This window comes from Macaca mulatta, chromosome 7 (genome assembly GCF_049350105.2).
Source record: "Macaca mulatta isolate MMU2019108-1 chromosome 7, T2T-MMU8v2.0, whole genome shotgun sequence".
Taxonomy (NCBI): domain Eukaryota; kingdom Metazoa; phylum Chordata; class Mammalia; order Primates; family Cercopithecidae; genus Macaca; species Macaca mulatta.
The window spans coordinates 8431881-8450655 of NC_133412.1; the positions used below are offsets into that span (position 1 = coordinate 8431881).

At 42.7% G+C, this 18775-nt stretch overlaps 1 protein-coding gene across 6 annotated transcripts in view; it reads left to right on the forward strand.

Moving 5' to 3' along the window:
* Positions 1-14129: 14129 nt before the first annotated feature.
* Positions 14130-18775, forward strand: part of TJP1 (tight junction protein 1) — a 272656-nt gene continuing 268010 nt past the window's right edge. For all 6 annotated transcript variants that reach the window (XM_015141746.3, XM_028850676.2, XM_015141748.3 and 3 more), the window contains exon 1: positions 14130-14415. In XM_015141746.3, the coding sequence (XP_014997232.2) occupies positions 14243-14415 (173 nt within the window). In that variant the 5' untranslated portion in view covers positions 14130-14242. The remainder of the gene's footprint in view (positions 14416-18775) is intronic.

Sequence of the window (18775 nt, forward strand, 5' to 3'; positions counted from 1 at the left end):
CAATCATAGCTCACTGCAGGCTGGAACTCCTGGGCTCTAGTTATCCTCTCACCTCAATCTCCTGAGTAGCTAGGAGTACAGGCACACGCCACTGCATCCAGCTTTTATTATTATTATTATTATTATTATAATAAAGAGGGAGTCTTGCTAAGTTGCCCAAGTTGGTCTCAATCTCTTCAAATGGTCCTCCCATCTCAGCCTCCCAAAGCATTGGGATTACAGGTGTAAGCCACCAGGCCCGGCCTATTTTAGTTTATTTTATAATGTAAAACCAACTTTGAATTCCTGGGATATTGCCAACTTGGTCACAATTTATTATCCCTTTAGATACTGCTAAATTCAGTTTGCAAATATTTGGATTACGAGTTTTGTGTCTGTGTTCCTGCGTGAGATTGCCTGTAATCTTCTTTTCATGCACTGTCTTTGCCACATTTTAGTAATAAGGTTATATTCATCTCAAAGAGTCAGGAAGTATTTCCTCTTTTTCTATTTTGTGAAAGAGTTTGGCTAAGATTGAAATTATTTCTTCCATGAATGTTTGGTAGAACTGGTTGGTGAATTGAGGCCTGGAATTCTTTTAGGAGAAACATTTGAGGAACATTTTGGACTACGGATTTAGTTACTCTAATTATTATAAACAGGCAGGATAAACATATGGCTTATCCTCCAAACTGGAGCACTTTTGAGAATTAAAGGGGTTATGAAAATAATTAATGGACATTAATCTATAATAGGTATAAACTGGGACTGTTCTGGGCAAAATGGGATGTATGGGTACCATAATTGTAACATTTTCTATCTCTTATTATAGATATTCTATTTTTTCCTGAATAAACTTTGGTAGGTTATATATTTATTAGATTATCCATTTTTTCTAAATTTTTCAAGTTCATATTAACCTTGTACTATCTTTTAAATATCTGCAATATGCCTAAGTGTGTCTCTTTTCTGTTTCTAGATATTGATTATTTGTGCCTTCTCAGGTTTTTTTTAATCATTCTTGACCGATATTTCAATTTTGTTAAAATCAATGAAGCAGCTTTTGGCTTTGTCGCATCTATTATATATTTGCTTTCTATTTCAAAGACTTCTCCTTTTATCTTCATTGTTTCCTTCTTGCTCATGCATATCTAACTTCTTGAGATGAGTGTTTACCTAATTAATTTTCAGATTCTCTGAATATACTTATTTTGAAATTGTCATAACTTTTATATGCAATATTTTGCTATAATTCTGTTCAAAGTATGTTCTAACATTTTTACAATTTTGTTTTGAAGCATGATTGTCTCTTAATCCCTAACATATTAATTTTTCTCATTTGAATTTTTGCTGATTTCTGGCTTGTCTTATAATGTAAGAACACACATTGTATAATTTTAAACCTTTGAAATGTATTGAGACTTGCTTTTATTTGTTCATTTGTATTTAATACTTGTTTTGTATGTTTGATATATATATATATATTCTCCAGTAGTTAGGTGGAGATCTCACTATGTCAATCTTATTATCTTATTCAAACCTTTTATGTCTTCACTGATTTTTTTTTACTATAATTTTATTTTCTTTAAAACTATATTTTTCTTAATATGGCTACACTGGTTTTCTTTGGCTTAGGCTGTGGTATATCTTATATAGCCTTTTAACTTTTCTGTATTCTTATATTTCTGAAACATGTTCCTTGTACATAACATGAAGATAGAATTTGTCTTTATCAAGTCTGAAAATCTTTTAACTGGAGCATTTAGTTTATTTACATGAAATGTAATTAACACTACATTGTTAAGGCCATGACATTGCACCATTTCTAAAGGCACAACTCACATTTTATATATATTTGCGTTTAAATGTGCAAACATATTTTGTGCTTTCTTTTTTTCTTTTTTCTTTTTTTTTGAAACAGAGTCTTGCTCTGTCACCCAGGCTGGAGTGCAGTGGCGCAATCTCGGCTCACTGCAGCCTCCACTTCCTGGGATCAAGCAATTCTCCTGCCTCAGCCTCCCGAGTAACTGGGATTACAGGTGCGCACCACCACACCCGGCTAATTTTTTGTATTTTTAGTAGAGACAGGGTTTCACCGTGTTAGCCAGGTTGGTCTTGATCTCCTGACCTCGTGATCCTCCCGCCTCGGCCTCCCAAAGTGCTAGGATTACAGACGTGAGCCACTGCTTTCTATTTGACACACCCATTCCATATTTTTTTCTTCTCCTTTTTTACCTTATTTTGGATATACTGAAACTGAGTCTTTTAATCATTCCAATGTTTTCCCGTTTAAATAGTTTAAAAGCTATGCATTGTTCATTTCTTTTAGTAGTTGCCTTAGAAATTATAATATGCACACTTAATATAATCAAGCCTAAAGTAAACAGATCCTTTAACTTTCTCCTCATAAAAAAAGAAAGAACACTGGGCCAGGCGTGGTGGCTCAGGCCTGTAATCCCAGCACTTTGGGATGCCGAGGTGAGTCAATCACCTGAGGTCAGGAGTTCAAGACCAGGCTGCTCAAGATGGTGAAACCCCATCTCTACTAAAAATACAAAAAATTAGCCAGGCGTGGTCGTGGGTACCTCTAATCCCAGCTACTTGGGAGGTTGAGTCAGGAGAATCACTTGACTCCGGAGGCTGAGGTTGCAGTGAGCCGAGATCATGCCATTACACTCCAGCCTGGGCAAGAAGAGTGAAAATCTGTCTCAAAAAAAAAAAAAAAAAAAAAAAAAACTTCAATTCTTTTTACTTAATTCCCAATTTATGAATTAATATTCTATGTATATTCTATGTATTTTATTATTTTTAACCCATTAAGACATTGCTATTATTATTTTATTAATCAGTATTTGCTTAGATCCATCCACATATTTACCACTTGCTTTACTCTTCATTCCTTGTTTCTCAAACCTACCTGGTGGGTCAAACATTATTCTGGATGTTTCTGTGAAGACAATTTTTAGATGTGATTAACATTTAATTTATGGATTTTGAGTAAAGCAGATTACCGTCCATAATGTGGGTGGCCCTTATCCAATCAGTTGAAGACCATAATAGAATAAAACTACTAACTTTTTCTGAGCAAGAAAAATTTCTGACACCGACTGACTGCCTTTGGACTCAAACTACAACTCTTCTGTGGGTCTCCAGGCTACCAGCTACCCTGCATGTTTTGTATTTCGCAAGCCTCCATAATCACATGTGCCAATTCCTTAAAATAAACAGCTCTTTCTCTCTCTCTCTCTCTCTCTCTCTCTCTCTCTCTCTCTCTCTCTTTCTCTCTCTCTCTCTCTCTCTCTCTGAACTGGGCTCAAGCCCCAGAGAGCACATCTGTACAGATAAGATAATCACATGTGCCAATTCCTTAAAATAAACAGCTCTCTTTCTCTCTCTCTCTCTGAACTGGGCACAAGCCCGGAGAGCACACCTGTACAGATAGGAGCAGCAGGATGGAGGGCTTCAGAGGGCTGAGTCTAAGAAAAAATGAAATAGATAGACTCTCTGTCTGGGTTGAGTGTGTGGAAAACTGTATTGCAGGCATTTGACATTACTCTTGCGGATGTGGGACGTCATGGGTTTTAGGAAAACAACAAGTTGAAAACAAGGCAATTATTAACTCCAGGTAAAATAAGAAATTGTATAAGTCAGGAAAATAGAATCACAGCACAATACTAGATTCGGTACTAAACAATGCTTACATAGTCACAACAGTGAAATCTATGGATTTAACAAAAAATTGTGATGGTCTACGTGGGGAGATACGGAAATCTCTTGCCTGCGGTTGCCAGCATTCTGGATCTGGGTGCCAGGAAGGAGCTTAGCATCTCATCACTCCATATACAACTTGCCCGTAACCTTCTTCTTTTCAGTCTATTGTACCGAATGCCACTCTCTAGTTCTTCTCCTGAGAATATATTTCCATTTCCGCTGAAGTGAGAGAGGATACCAGGGGGACTAAGAGTTTCCTATTCCACATTTTAGATCAATCTCCTACTTTCAGTGGCCGCCACTTCCTTCCATTTCCATTTGTCTTTCGTGGTACCTGGAGCCTCCAATTCATTCCTGAACATTTCTGTGCTTCTGCAGTGCAATGAGCTTGTTTCTTCATGGCATTGCCCTGGATAGCCACTTAGGTTGGTCCCCTCCCTTCTGCTAAGTCACTTACTATATCTTCACTGTTTTCTTTTTTTCTTTTCTTTCTTCTTCTTCTTTTTTTTTTTTTTTTTTTTTTTTGGAGACGGAGTCTCGCTCTGTCGCCCAGGCTGGAGTGCAGTGGCGTGATCTCAGCTCACTGCAAGCTCCACCTCCCAGGGTCACGCCATTCTCCTGCTCAGCCTCCCGAGTAGCTGGGACTACAGGCGCCCGCCACCACGACCGGCTAATCTTGTTTTTGTATTTTCAGTAGAGACGGGGTTTTGCCGTGTTAGCCCAGATGGTCTCCATGTCCTGACCTCGTGATCCGCCCGCCTCGGCCTCCCAAAGTGTTGGGATTACAGGCGTGAGGCACCACGTCCGGCCAAATCTTCACTGTTTTCTAACTTCTGGAATATCTCCACGTTTCAAGGAAGATATAATTTAATTTTCCCTTTTTTTTTCTTCTTTTGAGCTGATTTTTAAGAGGGGAAATGTTTTTTAATGTCACAATATGTAGACTGAAAGTCCATATTGTTGCTAATATGTAAAATTTGCACATATTACCTGTGCACATGACAACCTGTGTTTCCATGAATTGGAAGATGTGGAAATCCTGGTCTAGCATTTCCACATGACAGCTGGCTGCAGCTGAGTGGTGGTCACTCATTTCTAAAAGAGAACTGTGGCACCAGGCAGGGAGGTCACAGCTTCCACTATTGTCTGCTGACTAACATCTGGCCTTCTTCGCTCATTTGTAGTAAGTGCCTTACCCTACTGGCATTTGAGTTTGTGAGCCCAGGTTTAAGGTCTGAGCACACGAGTGCAAGGCTGAAGCAGAACAGGGAAAAGATCTGTAAAAGAGATGGGGCCAAGGAACTGAGAGGCAAGAGCGTTGGATGGTCCACCCACATGAATGTTGAAGTCATTAAAAAGTATGCCAGGAATGAAAGTGGATAGGAAGGCAGCAAACGACAGTGAAGAAGAGGGGAAAAGCATAGGTAGCATCGTCTAAGGGCACAAACTACAGGGCAGCCAGTTTTTAGTTTTTCTCATTGTTTAACCTCATGCCCATGGTTTGGGCAAGAGAAAGAGCAATGAATGGTTTAGAAGGGTCAGGACCACCAAGGAAGAAACTTACCCCAGCCTCTGGCCTTCCTTTAGATGTGCGGGGTGCAAGAGATTAAACACCTCCTGTCGAGGGCTGCCGAGGGCATCATTGAATCAGGGGACAGTCCAGCTTCAAGCAAAGATAGGAGCTGATGAGAATGTTCCAACAAAATGCTGAGGATGTAGAGTGGCTTGGTGTTTGCAGATGGCATTCCAGAGGGCACAGAGATAGGTCTGGAAAAGATGGAAATTGGATCACTTTAACCAGAGATGAACACAGCAGTAAGTATGGATATTACTAGTTGACTGGAGGGGTTTCACTCTTATTGGTGGCCTCTGGGGTAGACAAGGATGTGAGGTGCGATGGCATTAGTCACAGCACTTCTTAGGGCTGTCCTTTAGAACACAGGTTGTGATCTACTAAAGAGTCAAAAAATAGGCTGGGTGCAGTGGCTCACACCTGTAATCCCATCACTTTGGGAGGCCGAGGCGGGCGGATCACGAGGTCGGGAGTTCAAGACCAGCCTGTCCAATATGGTGAAACCCCGTCTCTACTAAAAATACAAAAATTAGCTGGGCATGGTGGCACATGCCTGTAATCCCAGCTACTCAGGAGGCTAAGGCAGGAGAATCGCTTGAACCTGGGAGGTGGAGGTTGCAGTGAACCAAGATCATGCCACTGCACCCCAGCCTGGGTGACAGAGTGAGACTCTGTCTCAAAAAAAAAAAAAAAAAAGTATATATATATATATACACACACACATATATATATGATGTTATGATTAACATTTAAAACAATTGTGATTAACATTTTTAAAAATTAAGTAGAAGAAAACATAAAAGTTCTACCTAGGTAGTAAGGTAAAATATTGTTTTCAGAAGCTTTTGCTTCAATCGTGTGTGTTCGTGTGTGTGTGTGAGCCTGTATGTGTCTGTGTGTACTGTGCCACTATTTAAAATGTACTTCTAGCCAGACACGGTGGCTCATGCCTGTAATCCCAGCACTTTGGGAGGCTGAGGCAGGTGGATCACTTGAGATCAGGAGTTCGAGACCAGCCTGGCCAACATGGGGAAACCCTGTTTCTACTAATAATACAAAAATTAGCTGGGCCTGGTGGTGGCCCCTATAATCCCAGCTACTTGGGAGGCTAAGGCAGGAGAATCACTTGAGCCCAGGAGACAGAGATTGTAGTGAGCCAAGATAGCACCACTGCACTCACACCTGGATGACAGAGCAAGACTCCATCTAAAATTAAAAAATAAATAAAATAAAATAAAATAAAATATACTTCTAACTGTGCGTGGTAGTCAAAATAGGTTGGAAGGACCTCGTCTTTTTTTTTTTTTTTGGAGACGGAGTCTCGCTCTGTCGCCCAGGCTGGAGTGCAGTGGCCAGATCTCAGCTCACTGCAAGCTCCGCCTCCCGGGTTCACGCCATTCTCCTGCCTCAGCCTCCCGAGTAGTTGGGACTACAGGCGCCCGCCACCGCGCCCGGCTAGTTTTCTGTATTTTTTTAGTAGAGACGGGGTTTCACCGTGTTAGCCAGGATGGTCTCGATCTCCTGACCTTGTGATCCGCCCGTCTCGGCCTCCCAAAGTGCTGGGATTACAGGCTTGAGCCACCGCGCCCGGCCGGACCTCGTCTTTGAGGAAGGTGGAGCAACAGGCTCAGGTGCTGTAACCGTTGAGGTTGTAGTCACTGGGAGGCAGGTTGGAAAAACACTCCCTTGGACCTCGCATAGTGCCAATAGTAGCAGCTCCCACATTTTCCTTTGAAGCATTGGCTATCCTCTGAGAACTAATAGCAAATTTTTATTTCTTTGACTACATAAAATGATGTCAACTTTCCAGCTGTAATATTTATCTACATTGCATGCAAAACTCTGTTCTTTAGAAAAATGATATGCTTTATGACAAGTCATGAAGTCTTTCACTTTGTATTAACATCTGGTCTCAAGTTCAACAAATATTTATTGGTTGCTTATGATACACCAGGGCACTGTTCTGGGTGCAGGAGATAAAGGAGTGAATGAAACTGATAAAGCCGTTTTTCTTGGTGGGAAATTTTTCTTCTTACCAATTTAATCTCCTTGCTTGCTATACTTCTATTCCGATTTTCTGTTTCTTCTTGAGTCCATTTCAGTAGTTTGGTCTTTCTAGGAAGTTTTCAAATTCACATAGGTAGATCCTTCCTTCCTTCCTTCCTTCCTTCCTTCCTTCCTTCCTTCCTTCCTTCCTTCCTTCCTTCCTTCCTCTCTTTCTTTCTCTTTCTTTCTCTCCCTCTCTCTCTTTCTTTCTTTCTCTTTCTTTCTCTCTCTCCTTCTCTTCTCTTCTCTTCTCTTTTCTTTTCTTTGACAGACTCTTGCTCTGTCACCCAGGCTAAAGTATAGTGGTGCAGTCTTAACTCACTGCAACCTCCACCTCCTGGTCTCAAGTGATCTTCCCACCTCAGCCTGCCGAGTAGCTGGGACTACATAATTACCCACACTATACTCCTTACAGTCACTTTTGTTTCTTGAAGGTTGGCAGTTATGTCCCCTCTTTCATTCCAAAGTTAGTAATTTGAGTTCTCTCTCTCACTTGGTCAGTCTAGCTGAAGGTCTGTCGTCTTTATTGATATTTAATACTTCCTAAGAACCAACTTTTGGTTTTGCTGATTTTCTCTCTTTTTTTATTCTTTATTTCATTTATTTCCACTCTTAATCCTTATGATTTCCTTCCTTTTCCTTGCTTTGAGTTTATTCTGCTCCTCTTTCTGGTTGCTCAAAGTGGAAGATTAGGTTATACAGTTAAGATCCATTTTACCAATCTCTGTCTTTTGATTGGAATGCTTAGTACCTTTACCTTTAATGTAATTAGTGGTAAGGTAGAATTTATGTCTGCCATTTTGCTGTTTGCTTTCTATGTGTTTTATATCTTGTTTTGTTCTAGTCTTCTGTTACTGTTTTCTTTTGTGCTCTATATTCTCTACTGTATCATTTTAATTTCCTTGTTATTTCTTGTATAACATTTTGAAAAAATCATTTTCTTAATAGTCACCTTGGGGATTACAATTAGCTTCTTAACTTAAAATAATCTAAGTAGTATTAATACTAACTTAATTTCCTTTCTTTTTTTTTCTTTTTTCAAGACAGGGTCTCCCGCTGTTGCTCAGCCTGGAGTACAATGGCACAATCATGGTTCACTGCAGCTTCCATCTTCCAGGCTCAAGTGATCCTCTCACTTCACCCTCCCAAGTAGCTGGGACTACAGGCACGTGCCACCATGCCTGGCTAATATTTATTTATTTATTTATTTATTTATTTATTTTATTTATTTTTGTAGAGACGAAGTCCCACTGTGTTGCCCAGGCTGGTCTCAAATTCCTGGGCTCAAGCAATTCTCCCACCCAGGCCTCCCAAAGTGCTGGGATTATAGGCATGAGCTACTGTGCCTTGCCTTAATTTCAATAGCATGCCAAAACTATGCTCCAATATACATCCATTCTGTCCCTCTTATCTTTGTGATATGATTGTCAAACAAATTGTATGTTTATATATTAAAAGCCCATCAACACAGCTCATAACCATTGTTTTATGCAGTTGTGTTTTTAAAAAGAGTGTTCAAACACATTTTTTAATTTTAAAAATTGTCAGCCAGGTGCAGTGGCTAACATCTGTAATCCCAGCACTTTGGGAGGCCAAGGCAGGCGGATCACGAGTTCAGGAGATCGAGACTAATCCTGGCTAACACGGTGAAACCCCGTCTCTACTAAAAATACAAAAAAATTAGCTGGGCTTGGTGGTTGGTGCCTGTAGTCCCAGCTACTCGGGAGGCTGAGGCAGGAAAATGGCATGAACCCAGGAGGCGGAGCTTGCAGTGAGCTGAGATCACGCCACTGCACTCCAGCCTGGGTGACAGAGCGAGACTCTGTCTCTAAAATAAAATAAAATAAAATAAAATAATTTTATACTGTATTTTATACTCAATTATGTAGTTATCAGAATCGGTGCTCTTATTTTCTTTATGTGGATTTAAATTTCTAATGTTCTTTCATTTCAGCCTGAAAGATTCCCTTTGGTAATAGTGCATATCTGCTAGTGATGATTTCATTTACTTTTTGTTTACCTGGAATGCCATAATTTCTCTTTCATTTTTGAAGGATATTTTTCTTTCCTCCCTTTAAATACATCTTCCCTCTACCTTCTGACCTTCATGATTTATGTTGAGACGTCAGCTGTTAATCTTATTGAGGATCCTTTGTGTGTGATGAGTTGTTTTTCTTTTGCTGCTTTCAAAATTTTCTCATCATCTTTGGCTTTCAACAGTTTGACTATTATGTGTCTAGGTCACTACTTCAAGTTTTTTGAGCTCCGTGGATGGCAGATTAATGTTTTTCATAAAGTATGGGAAGCCTTATTTCTTCCAATATTCTTTGTGTCCTTTCTCTCTATCCTTTCCTTCTGGGACTTCTGGGACTTCTGGACTTTAGAAGTGTATGTTGATATACTTCATAGTTTCCCATAAGTCTCTGAGACATTGTTCATTTTCTTCATTCTTTTTTCTTTCTGTTTCTCAGCCTGGATAATTTCAATTGAGCTGTCTCCAAGTTCACTCCCTTTTGTTTCTACCAGTTCAAGTATGTTGTTATTGAGCTCCTCTAGAGAATTTTTTCATCTCACTTTTTGTACTTTTCAACTCCAGAGTTACTATTTTCTAAAACTTCTGTTTATTGCTATTATCTATTTGGTAAGACATCATTCTCACATTTTCCTTTAGTTCTTTAGACATGGTTTCCCTCAGTTCTCTGAACATATTCATAACGGCTGATTTAAAGTCTTTGTTCAGTGAGTCCAATGCCTGGGGTTCCTCAGGAATGGTTTAACTGCTTTTTCCTGCATATAGGCCATAATTTTGGTTTTTTTGGATGTTGTGAATTTTTTTGCTGCGATCTGGACATTTTGAACAATATAATGTGGAAACTCTAGAAATCATATCCCTTCCTCTCCACTGAGGTTTGTTGCTGGTTTAGTGACTTTCCTGGACTAATCTAGAAAGTCTGTATTCTTTGTTGTGTGCAGCCATTAAAGTCTCTGCTTGGATAGTTTAGTGCCCATCTAATGACTGAACGGATATTTTCTTAAATGCTCTGAACCAACAAATCCCCTAGCTTTTGCTGAGAGGCTGTGTGTGCTGGGGCATGCCTTGCACATTTTGGTAGATAGGTTACGATTCTTCCTTAGCCTTTATTTTCTGCTTGCACTGAAACTCAAGGTCAGACAGAGGTGAGAGATTAGAGTCTTCTCAGGTGTTTTCTGGGTGTGTTCACAGTCCTGCACGTACATGCATGTCCTGCATGACATTCTGGATTCCTAGGTATATGTCAGAGCTTTTCAAGGAACTATATGGACTCTCATTGCCCATGTTTTTTTGTTTGTTTGTTTGTTTAACTTTTTTGGTTAGCCTCTTGTTAGTACCAAATGGTTTCACCACCTCAGGTATCTGTGATGTTAAACAATTGCAACTGATTGTTTTCAACAAATACACTGGGGACAGGGCTGTTTGCGCAGAGCAAGTTCTGAACCAGGTCAAATAAAGACACACCCTGAGGATGGAACTTTTCAAGGTGCTTCCAGACAGGTCAAATAATGACAGTTTACTTAGTATGGGGCTTTTGAGAAGATCTAAACCCATTCTGCCCCATCTAGTGGCTGCTTCAAAGCTACTGTAGTTGGAGGCTGTTGGCTTCCCAGGCTACTGTAGAGCTGGAGAGAAGGAGATGAGAATCGGGCAGATCAAAATGCCGTAAAGCTCATCATACTCACCAAGATTCAGTAATTTTTCTTGAATAAATGCTCCTTGGATTGTTGTGTTTGGTTAATTTCTGGAGTAGGTTTTAACCATTTTTGCCAGTGTGCTCCCTTTTATGGAGAAGCAGATTTTCTACCACTCTCTAGAAGTGCTTCTCCCAGGTTTATTTTTATTGTTTTTGTTTTTGTTTTTTTTGAGACAGAGTCTCGCTCTGTCGCCCAAGCCGGAGTGCAGTGGCCGGATCTCAGCTCACTGCAAGCTCCGCCTCCTGGGTTTACGCCATTCTCCTGCCTCAGCCTCCGGAGTAGCTGGGACTACAAGCGCCCGCCACCTCGCCCGGCTAGTTTTTTGTATTTTTTAGTAGAGACGGGGTTTCACCATGTTAGCCAGGATGGTCTCGATCTCCTGACCTCGTGATCCGCCCGTCTCAGCCTCCCAAAGTGCTGGGATTACAGGCTTGAGCCACCGCGCCCGGCCTATTTTTATTGTTTATTATCCTGAATAGGTCCCTTATCCTCCAGGTGTCTAAATCTTTGAGCACAGTGTAGTATTTTCATCAAATATCTTACAAGTATTATGACAAGGTAATGCTAAAGGCCAAACATACGTTTGATATGGTGAGTATATAAGAACAGGCCTTGTTGTTTCTTAAAAGTTCTGCTCCAAGGATGTCCTCCCCCGGGGGGTATATATCCGAAGGGTCAAAAACCTGCCAATTCCTCATTTTATGTGAGAGCTAAAATCTCTGGGTAAATGAAAGTGAAATATGTAAACCTGCTTTCCTACTTAAGTGACTGTGAAATCATGTTGGGAACCCAAACCCCAGGAAGATTGTGTTGTTTTAATCTTACATGCTAATTAATTTGAAGATGAAGTGTTTAAATAGAGGTGCAGGAGAGGTGAGCTGTGGAGGGAGGGGGTTAACACTTCTGCCTGGTGGATGCATAGGTGCTTATTATTGGTCCTCTTCATGGGGATACTATATATACACCCACATATATAGTATGCATATATCCAAATAGGCATCCTTTGCTTTGCAGGTTCAGATATGACTGATGTCAGCTATTTAGTTAAATAACACCAGAATCTCAACAATACAGTTGAAATTTTAGTTACTGGATGGGGCATGGTGTCTCATGCCTATAATTGCAGCACTTTGAGTGGCTGACGTGGGAGGATCGCTTGAGCCTAGGAGTTTGAGATCAGCCTGGGTGACATAGTGAGATCCTGTCTCTTCAAAAAATAAAAATACAAAAATTAGCCAGGCTTAGTGGTGTGTGCCTGTAGTTCCAGCTACTTGGGAGGCCCAGGTGGGAAGATCGCTTGAGCCTGAGAGGTAGAGGCTCTAGTGAGCCATGACTGTGCCACTGCACTCCAGCTGGGCAACAGCATGAGATCCTGTCTCAAAACAAAACAAAACAAAACAAAAACAAAAAAACAAATTTCAGTTATCACGCCATTTTAACTGTGAACGCATATAGTACAATCTTTGCTTCTAGCTGTTTAGTCCCCAAATCCCTATATAAACAATAGATGTCCATAACAACCAGTGACCAATCATAGCAGTTCTTTCAAAATCTGTCAGTGATGGGTCATTGCACTGCTAGTTTAGGCACTGGCAGCAAAGTGTGCAATCGTGTTGCTTCCTTTTCTCCAAGTGTTAAACTCACACAGCATTGCATAAAAATGGATAATTGAAAGGGAATTGGTCAACAAAAATGAAAGTGCAGCAAAGAAATAAAAAAAAAGATAAAGATGGAATTGAAGTGAAATTCAAATTGAATGCAAATGAAGTACTATAGAAGACATAGACAACTGTGGGAGTGCTGACTTTCCAGAGACTAGATATGCAGTCGGTGAAACTTACTCAAAGCACACTGAATGAGGAAAGCGGCTGTGACAAAAAGGATGAGGATGTCCCGGAGGAAGTGAGGTCCACAAAAAATTTTACATTAAAGGAACTCTGAGACATTGCATGGCATTGGAAGTGCAAAGGATAAAATACTGCGTGTAATCCAAATGTGATGTTTTGCCAAGGCACAGAAAAGGTGTTCTCTTGGTATATAAGAGTTACACTAGAAGAAGACAAGCACTGTTCAAGTTATTCTTAATAAGTTTTATTTTTACAAAGACATAAAACACTTTAATTCTCAATGTTCCAATGTTTTAAACTGTTTTTATTTTTCATTTCCATATACAGTGTATTTGTAACCATCAGTTAAGCGAGTTTTGAATGGCTCTTTTGTTGTTGTTGTTTGTTCTTTCCAAGACAAGGACTTGCTCTGTCACCCAGGCTGGAGTGCTGTGGTGCGACCTTGGCTCACTGCAGCCTCGGCTTCCCCGGCTCAAGCGATTCTCTCCCCTTATCCTCCTGAGAAGCTGAGACTACAGGTGCACACCACCACGCCTGGCTCATTTTTTTTATTTTGTAGAGACAGGGTCTCACTGAGTTGCCCAGGGCTGGTCTCGAACTCCTGGGCTCACGCCATCCTCCCGTCTGGGCCCCCCAAAGTGCTGGGATTACAGGCGTGAGTCACCGCGCCCGGACTGCTTTGAATGTTTTGAGAAAAACTGTCTAAAGTCGTGGAACTATCTTAATTTTTCCCATTTATTATTAAGGTAGTTTTGCATGGTTCAGTCATTTCCAGGGTCCAGAATGACCGTGTAAGCGAGGACTGCATGTGCGTGTAGTAGGTATTCACAATATGCATTATGTCAATGTGAAGTCAACCACTTTGGGGTAGAACACATCAATTGATGGTTACAAACCAACAGGCGGTGCTTTTTTTTTTTTTTTTTTTTTTTTTTTTCCATCTGTGCTGTAAGTGTGCTGTTGGTATTCTCTTTGGGTGCTAACGGTTGAAAAGGAGCTCCTGCCAGCCGCTGAAAACACCGCGACACGCGGGCGCAGGGCCTGGGCAGGGCGGCCGGCGCGCAGGTGGCCCGGCCTCGCCCAGCGGCTCTGGAGCGGGAGCCACGCCAGCCCGGCCTCCCGCGAGACCCGCACCCGCCCGCCGGAGCGCGCCGCGGGGCCACGGCCTGCAGGGGTGGAAGGGGCGGCGGCGGCGGGAGCTGCGGGCCACGCACGGCGGCGGCGGGAGCGGCCGGGCACGCACGGCGACGGCGGCGGCGGGAGCGGGAGTCCGAGCCACGCACGGCCGCAGCGGCGGGCGCGGCGGTCGCGGGAGCGGCGGGAGCTGTGGCGGCGGCGGATGGCCCAGAGCTGATCTATGCGGCGCCTGGAGGGGCTGTGTCTGCGGCGGCGGCGGCGGCGGCGGGGCCCTGCCCGCGAGCGGAGCGGGGACAAGATGAAGTACCAGAAATACCTGACGGTGCTGCAGATGGCCATCGGCGTCACTCCCTCCAACCGCGGCAGCCTCCTGCCGCTCAAGAGGAAGCTGTGGTGAGGCGGCCGCGCGGGCGCGGAACCGCAGCCGGGCCAGGCGCGGGCCGGGGCGGGGACCGGAGTGGGAGCGGGGGCCGGGGCGGCCGGGGGGGCGCGAGGCCGAGGCTGCCGGGCCCGACGGGGCGCGGGGCGCGCGGGGCGCAGCAGCCAAGGCCGAGCGCAGGGCCGACTGCCGCCTTGTGCCGCCTTGTGCCGCGTGCCCGCTGGCTGGTTTCGCCGAGACCCTCGCTGTGCCGGCGGCGTGTACGGCGGCGGGGAGCTGCCGGGACCCCTGGCACCCGCACCCGGGCGTCGGCCTCCCGCCTCTGTCTGTCCTTTCTGCTCCATTACGGCGGGTTCTGGCTCAGAATTTCCAGCCAGGCTCTCGCGGAGACAGCAGAGAATTCATTAGTATCACGGTGTGCGTTTTCAGTTATTTTTCAAAAATTCATCTGCTGCTGAGTGCAGAGTAGAGGACGAGTAAGGCAAGGGGAATAAGTTGGGACATTATTATTGCATTGTCGGGGACTGTATTCTACCTGCATGCGTTCCAGTTCCTCCGACCTGGAGACTGTTACTGAGGTAATGAAGAAAAAACACCTTTCAAGAAAAATGTCTGGACCTTACTGGTTTACGTTGCTGATTATCTACAGGATTGTATATTGCATTTTATTAATCATATTCCGTAATCCAGACGGAATCCTAGGAGCCTCCTAGGTATTCCACTGGCTTGAGATTTAGGCTTAAGGTTCTTTTGCAAAAGAAGTAATCTAGTAAAGGGAAGATGACTACAGAAAAAAGATGCCAGTTGTCATGACAGTCAGTGGTCATTTTAATTTTAGAATTAGTGGTCAATGTAGCTCATAAAGGTTTTATTCAATTCAACTGAACACAGTCTTATTTAATCCTAAGGTTATAGAGAAAGGAGATGAGGCTGCTTTTAGGTAATGAGGAAAGTAATTCCTGCTGTGTAAGACAGTGTGAAAGAATGATCCTTACCAAAGTCTGTAGTGGTCAGCCAAGAAAAAGATGGGTTAAGAAAAAGAATCCTAAAAGTGGAGAATTTTGAAGGTAAGACGAATATGGACAGCAAAGTTCAGATTTCAGCTGTGCCACGTTCTGTGTGACCTTAAACAAGTTCCTGGAGTGTCTGTTTCTTCCTCTGTGAAATGAGAATCTTGTTATCTCCCTCATGGGGATATATACAGATCAACTCTGATAATGAATACGAAGGTGTCTACTACCACTGTGCCTGGCTTAATCATAGGTGCTTAGTAAATCTTAGTGTCTTTCTGCCTCCACCAATTTGTTTTTTAAAAAAATAAATTTATTCTGCAAAAGATATTTTAATGTGCCGGATGCAGTGGCTCACGCCTGTAATCCCAGCACTCAGGCATATGGCCTGAGGTCTGGAGTTCAACACCAGCCTGATCAAGGTAGTGAAACCCTGTGTCTACTAAATAAACAAATAAAACAAACAAACAAATACAAAATTAGCCGGGCGTGGTGGTGCATGACTGTAATCCCAGCTACTCCGGAGGCTGAGGCGGGAGAATCACTTGAACCCAAGAGGCAGAGGTTGCAGTGAGCCAAGATTATGCCACTGCACTGTAGCCTGGGCAAGAGTGAGACTCCGTTTCAAAAAAAAAAGAAAGATATTTTAATGTGATGAACAGCAAGTGACAACACTTAGAAGACAAGATTAGCCACAGTTGAATTAAAACATGTCTGTGGGAGATGTTAGCAAATAAATGAAGACTGTCACTACAGTGAAGGAAGAAGGGGTAACACTTGAAGATCGCTTCTCAGATTGATGGTATATGGGGGTATGGGAGATACCAGCACCAGTAGTCATATCTCCCATTTTGCTTTTCTCCTGAGCACTTATCAATAACTAACACACTGTTTATTTTACTTATTTTTCATATATATTCCCCCTCTCCTCACTAAAACGTAAGTTGCATGAGGGAGAGCTTTTGTCTGTTTCATCCATTGCTGTAAAACACCTGCAGCTGATATCTGGTTCAAAGGTATCAGAAAGCTTCTCAATAAATATTTGCTGAATAAATGGATTCTTAATAATTTGTGACTGGGAAATAATATGTTAGGGAAATCTGTTTTTTTTTTTTTTTTGAGACTGAGTCTTGCACTGTTGCCCAGGCTGTAGTGCAGTGGTGCGATCTCGCCTCACTGCAAGCTCCGCCTCCCGGGTTCACACTGTTCTCCTGCCTCAGCCTCCCAAGTACCTGGAACTGCAGGCACCCGCCACCATGCCCGGCTAATTTTTTGTACTTTTAGTAGAGACCGGGTTTCACCGTGTTAGCCAGGATGGTCTCGATCTCCTGACCTCGTGATCCACCTGCCTGGGCCTCCCAAAGTGCTGGGGTTACAGGCGTGAGCCACCACGCCCAGCCAAGGGAAATCTATTTTCTAAATGTTCAGTTTTAAATTATTTATTTATTTATTTGAAATAGTTTTGCTCTTGTTGCCCAGGCTGGAGTGCAGTGGCATATCTTGGCTCATTGCAGCCTCTGCCTCCAGGGTTCAAGTGATTCTCCTGCCTCAGCCTCCTGAGTAGCTGGGATTACAGGTACATGCCACCACACCCAACTAATTTTTTATATTTTTAGTACAGATAGGTCTTTACCATGTTGGTCAGGTTTGTCTCGAACTCCTGACGTTAGGTGATCCACCCACCTTGGCCTTCCAAAGTGCTGGGATTACAGGTGTGAGCGACTGCGCCCAGGCCAGTTTAAAAATTAAGACGTGAGAATACTATTGGAGGAATTATTAGACATCAATATTAGCAGCATTTGGTCACAAAGTTAGGAAACCAGGTTTATTCTTTTCCATCATTGGGGTTCTGCTTCTGAAAACACATTCTCAAAGAATTTCTGAAGAGAGGACACAAGGAAATAAAATCCAGGTAACTTTTATATCCAAGCAATTCATGTTTGAGGTAGGCAGTGAGTTAGGGCCAGGGATAAAAGCCATCTTACTAAGAGGTGGCCTTGAAAAGGCAAGGGGCTTTTGTTGAGCTTTTCCATGATCTTAGATAATCATTTCATAATTTCTACTCAGTGTTAACTTGCAAACATTCATGTAATTCTACAGTGGCAAAGGGAAGAGCATGCTCTGTGAAGACTCTGGAGTGAGTGGCTCTTTTAAACAGAGATGTAGAATACTTCATATTCTTAAGTTGGAGAACATTGTTCTGCCAGATTCATTTTTCTCTTATACACTTTGGATTTATTTTCTAGATAATGTTTCATTTTGCTAGTTTCATAGCAACCGCACGTGGAGCATTTGAGACATAAGGTACCATCATATGTCTAGAAGATAGTAGGATGTAGGTCCTGTCTCTCGAGTGGTGGGTGGAAACCAACAGCAGACATCCACGATGCTTATAAGACCTTGGAATGCACCAGCTTGTGCCTATTTACAAATGCGAGGACCAGACGTGATGGCTCATGTCTGTAATCCCAGCACGGTGAGAGACCAAGATGGGTGAATCACTTGAGGTCAGGAGTTCAAGACCAGTCTGGCCAACATGGGGAAACCCTGTCTCTACTAAAAATATAAAAATTAGCCAGGTGTGGTGGTGTGTGCCTGTAATCCCGGCTACTCGAGAGGCTGAGGCAGGAGAATCGCTCGAACCTAGGAGGCAGAGGTTGCAGTGAGCCGAGATTGTACCATTGCGCTCCAGCCTGGGTGACAGAGCAAGAATCTGTCTCTAAATAAATAAATAAATAAATGTGAGGATGTATTACGAAAAGTGGTCAAGGCATATGTGGAGATTTACATGAAGGTATTTATATATCTGTGTTTCTCTGTCTTTATTGCAGTGTCTATGGAAAGGCTCCTGCCAGTGTAAAGGGCAGCGTTGCATGCCTTATTCCCACACTTCCATCTCGTTGGGCATTTGTGCCTGTCAGTTTTTCTTTGTGCAATATCTTCTGTCTTTCCGATTGGCTCTGCAAATCTCGTAAGGAGAATTATATTTGCAGACCAACTTAGGTGGAAACTAAAGCAGTCAGACCGACCCACATCAGTGGAGCCTGTAGGAACCCTCTTCTCCTTATCCCCTTATCCGAGAAATTTAGGAAGCAGAAGCGTTTGCAGTGTTTGGTTCTGAATCATTACTTAGGAACCCAGAAAAAAGCCTGGTTACCTCTACCTGAGGTAGGTACAAGTTTGCAGAGCCTGCTGGCTTCCTTTGGGGAACCTCCTGGAATTGCCAGTGATGAAAAGAAGCAGTGGGGCTTTGTGTTTTCAGGGGATGCAGTAACAGATCACGTAAACTTGGTGGCTGAAAACAACAGAAATTTATTTTCTCAATTCTGAAGGCTGGAATTCCAAAATCAAGGTGTTGCAGGGC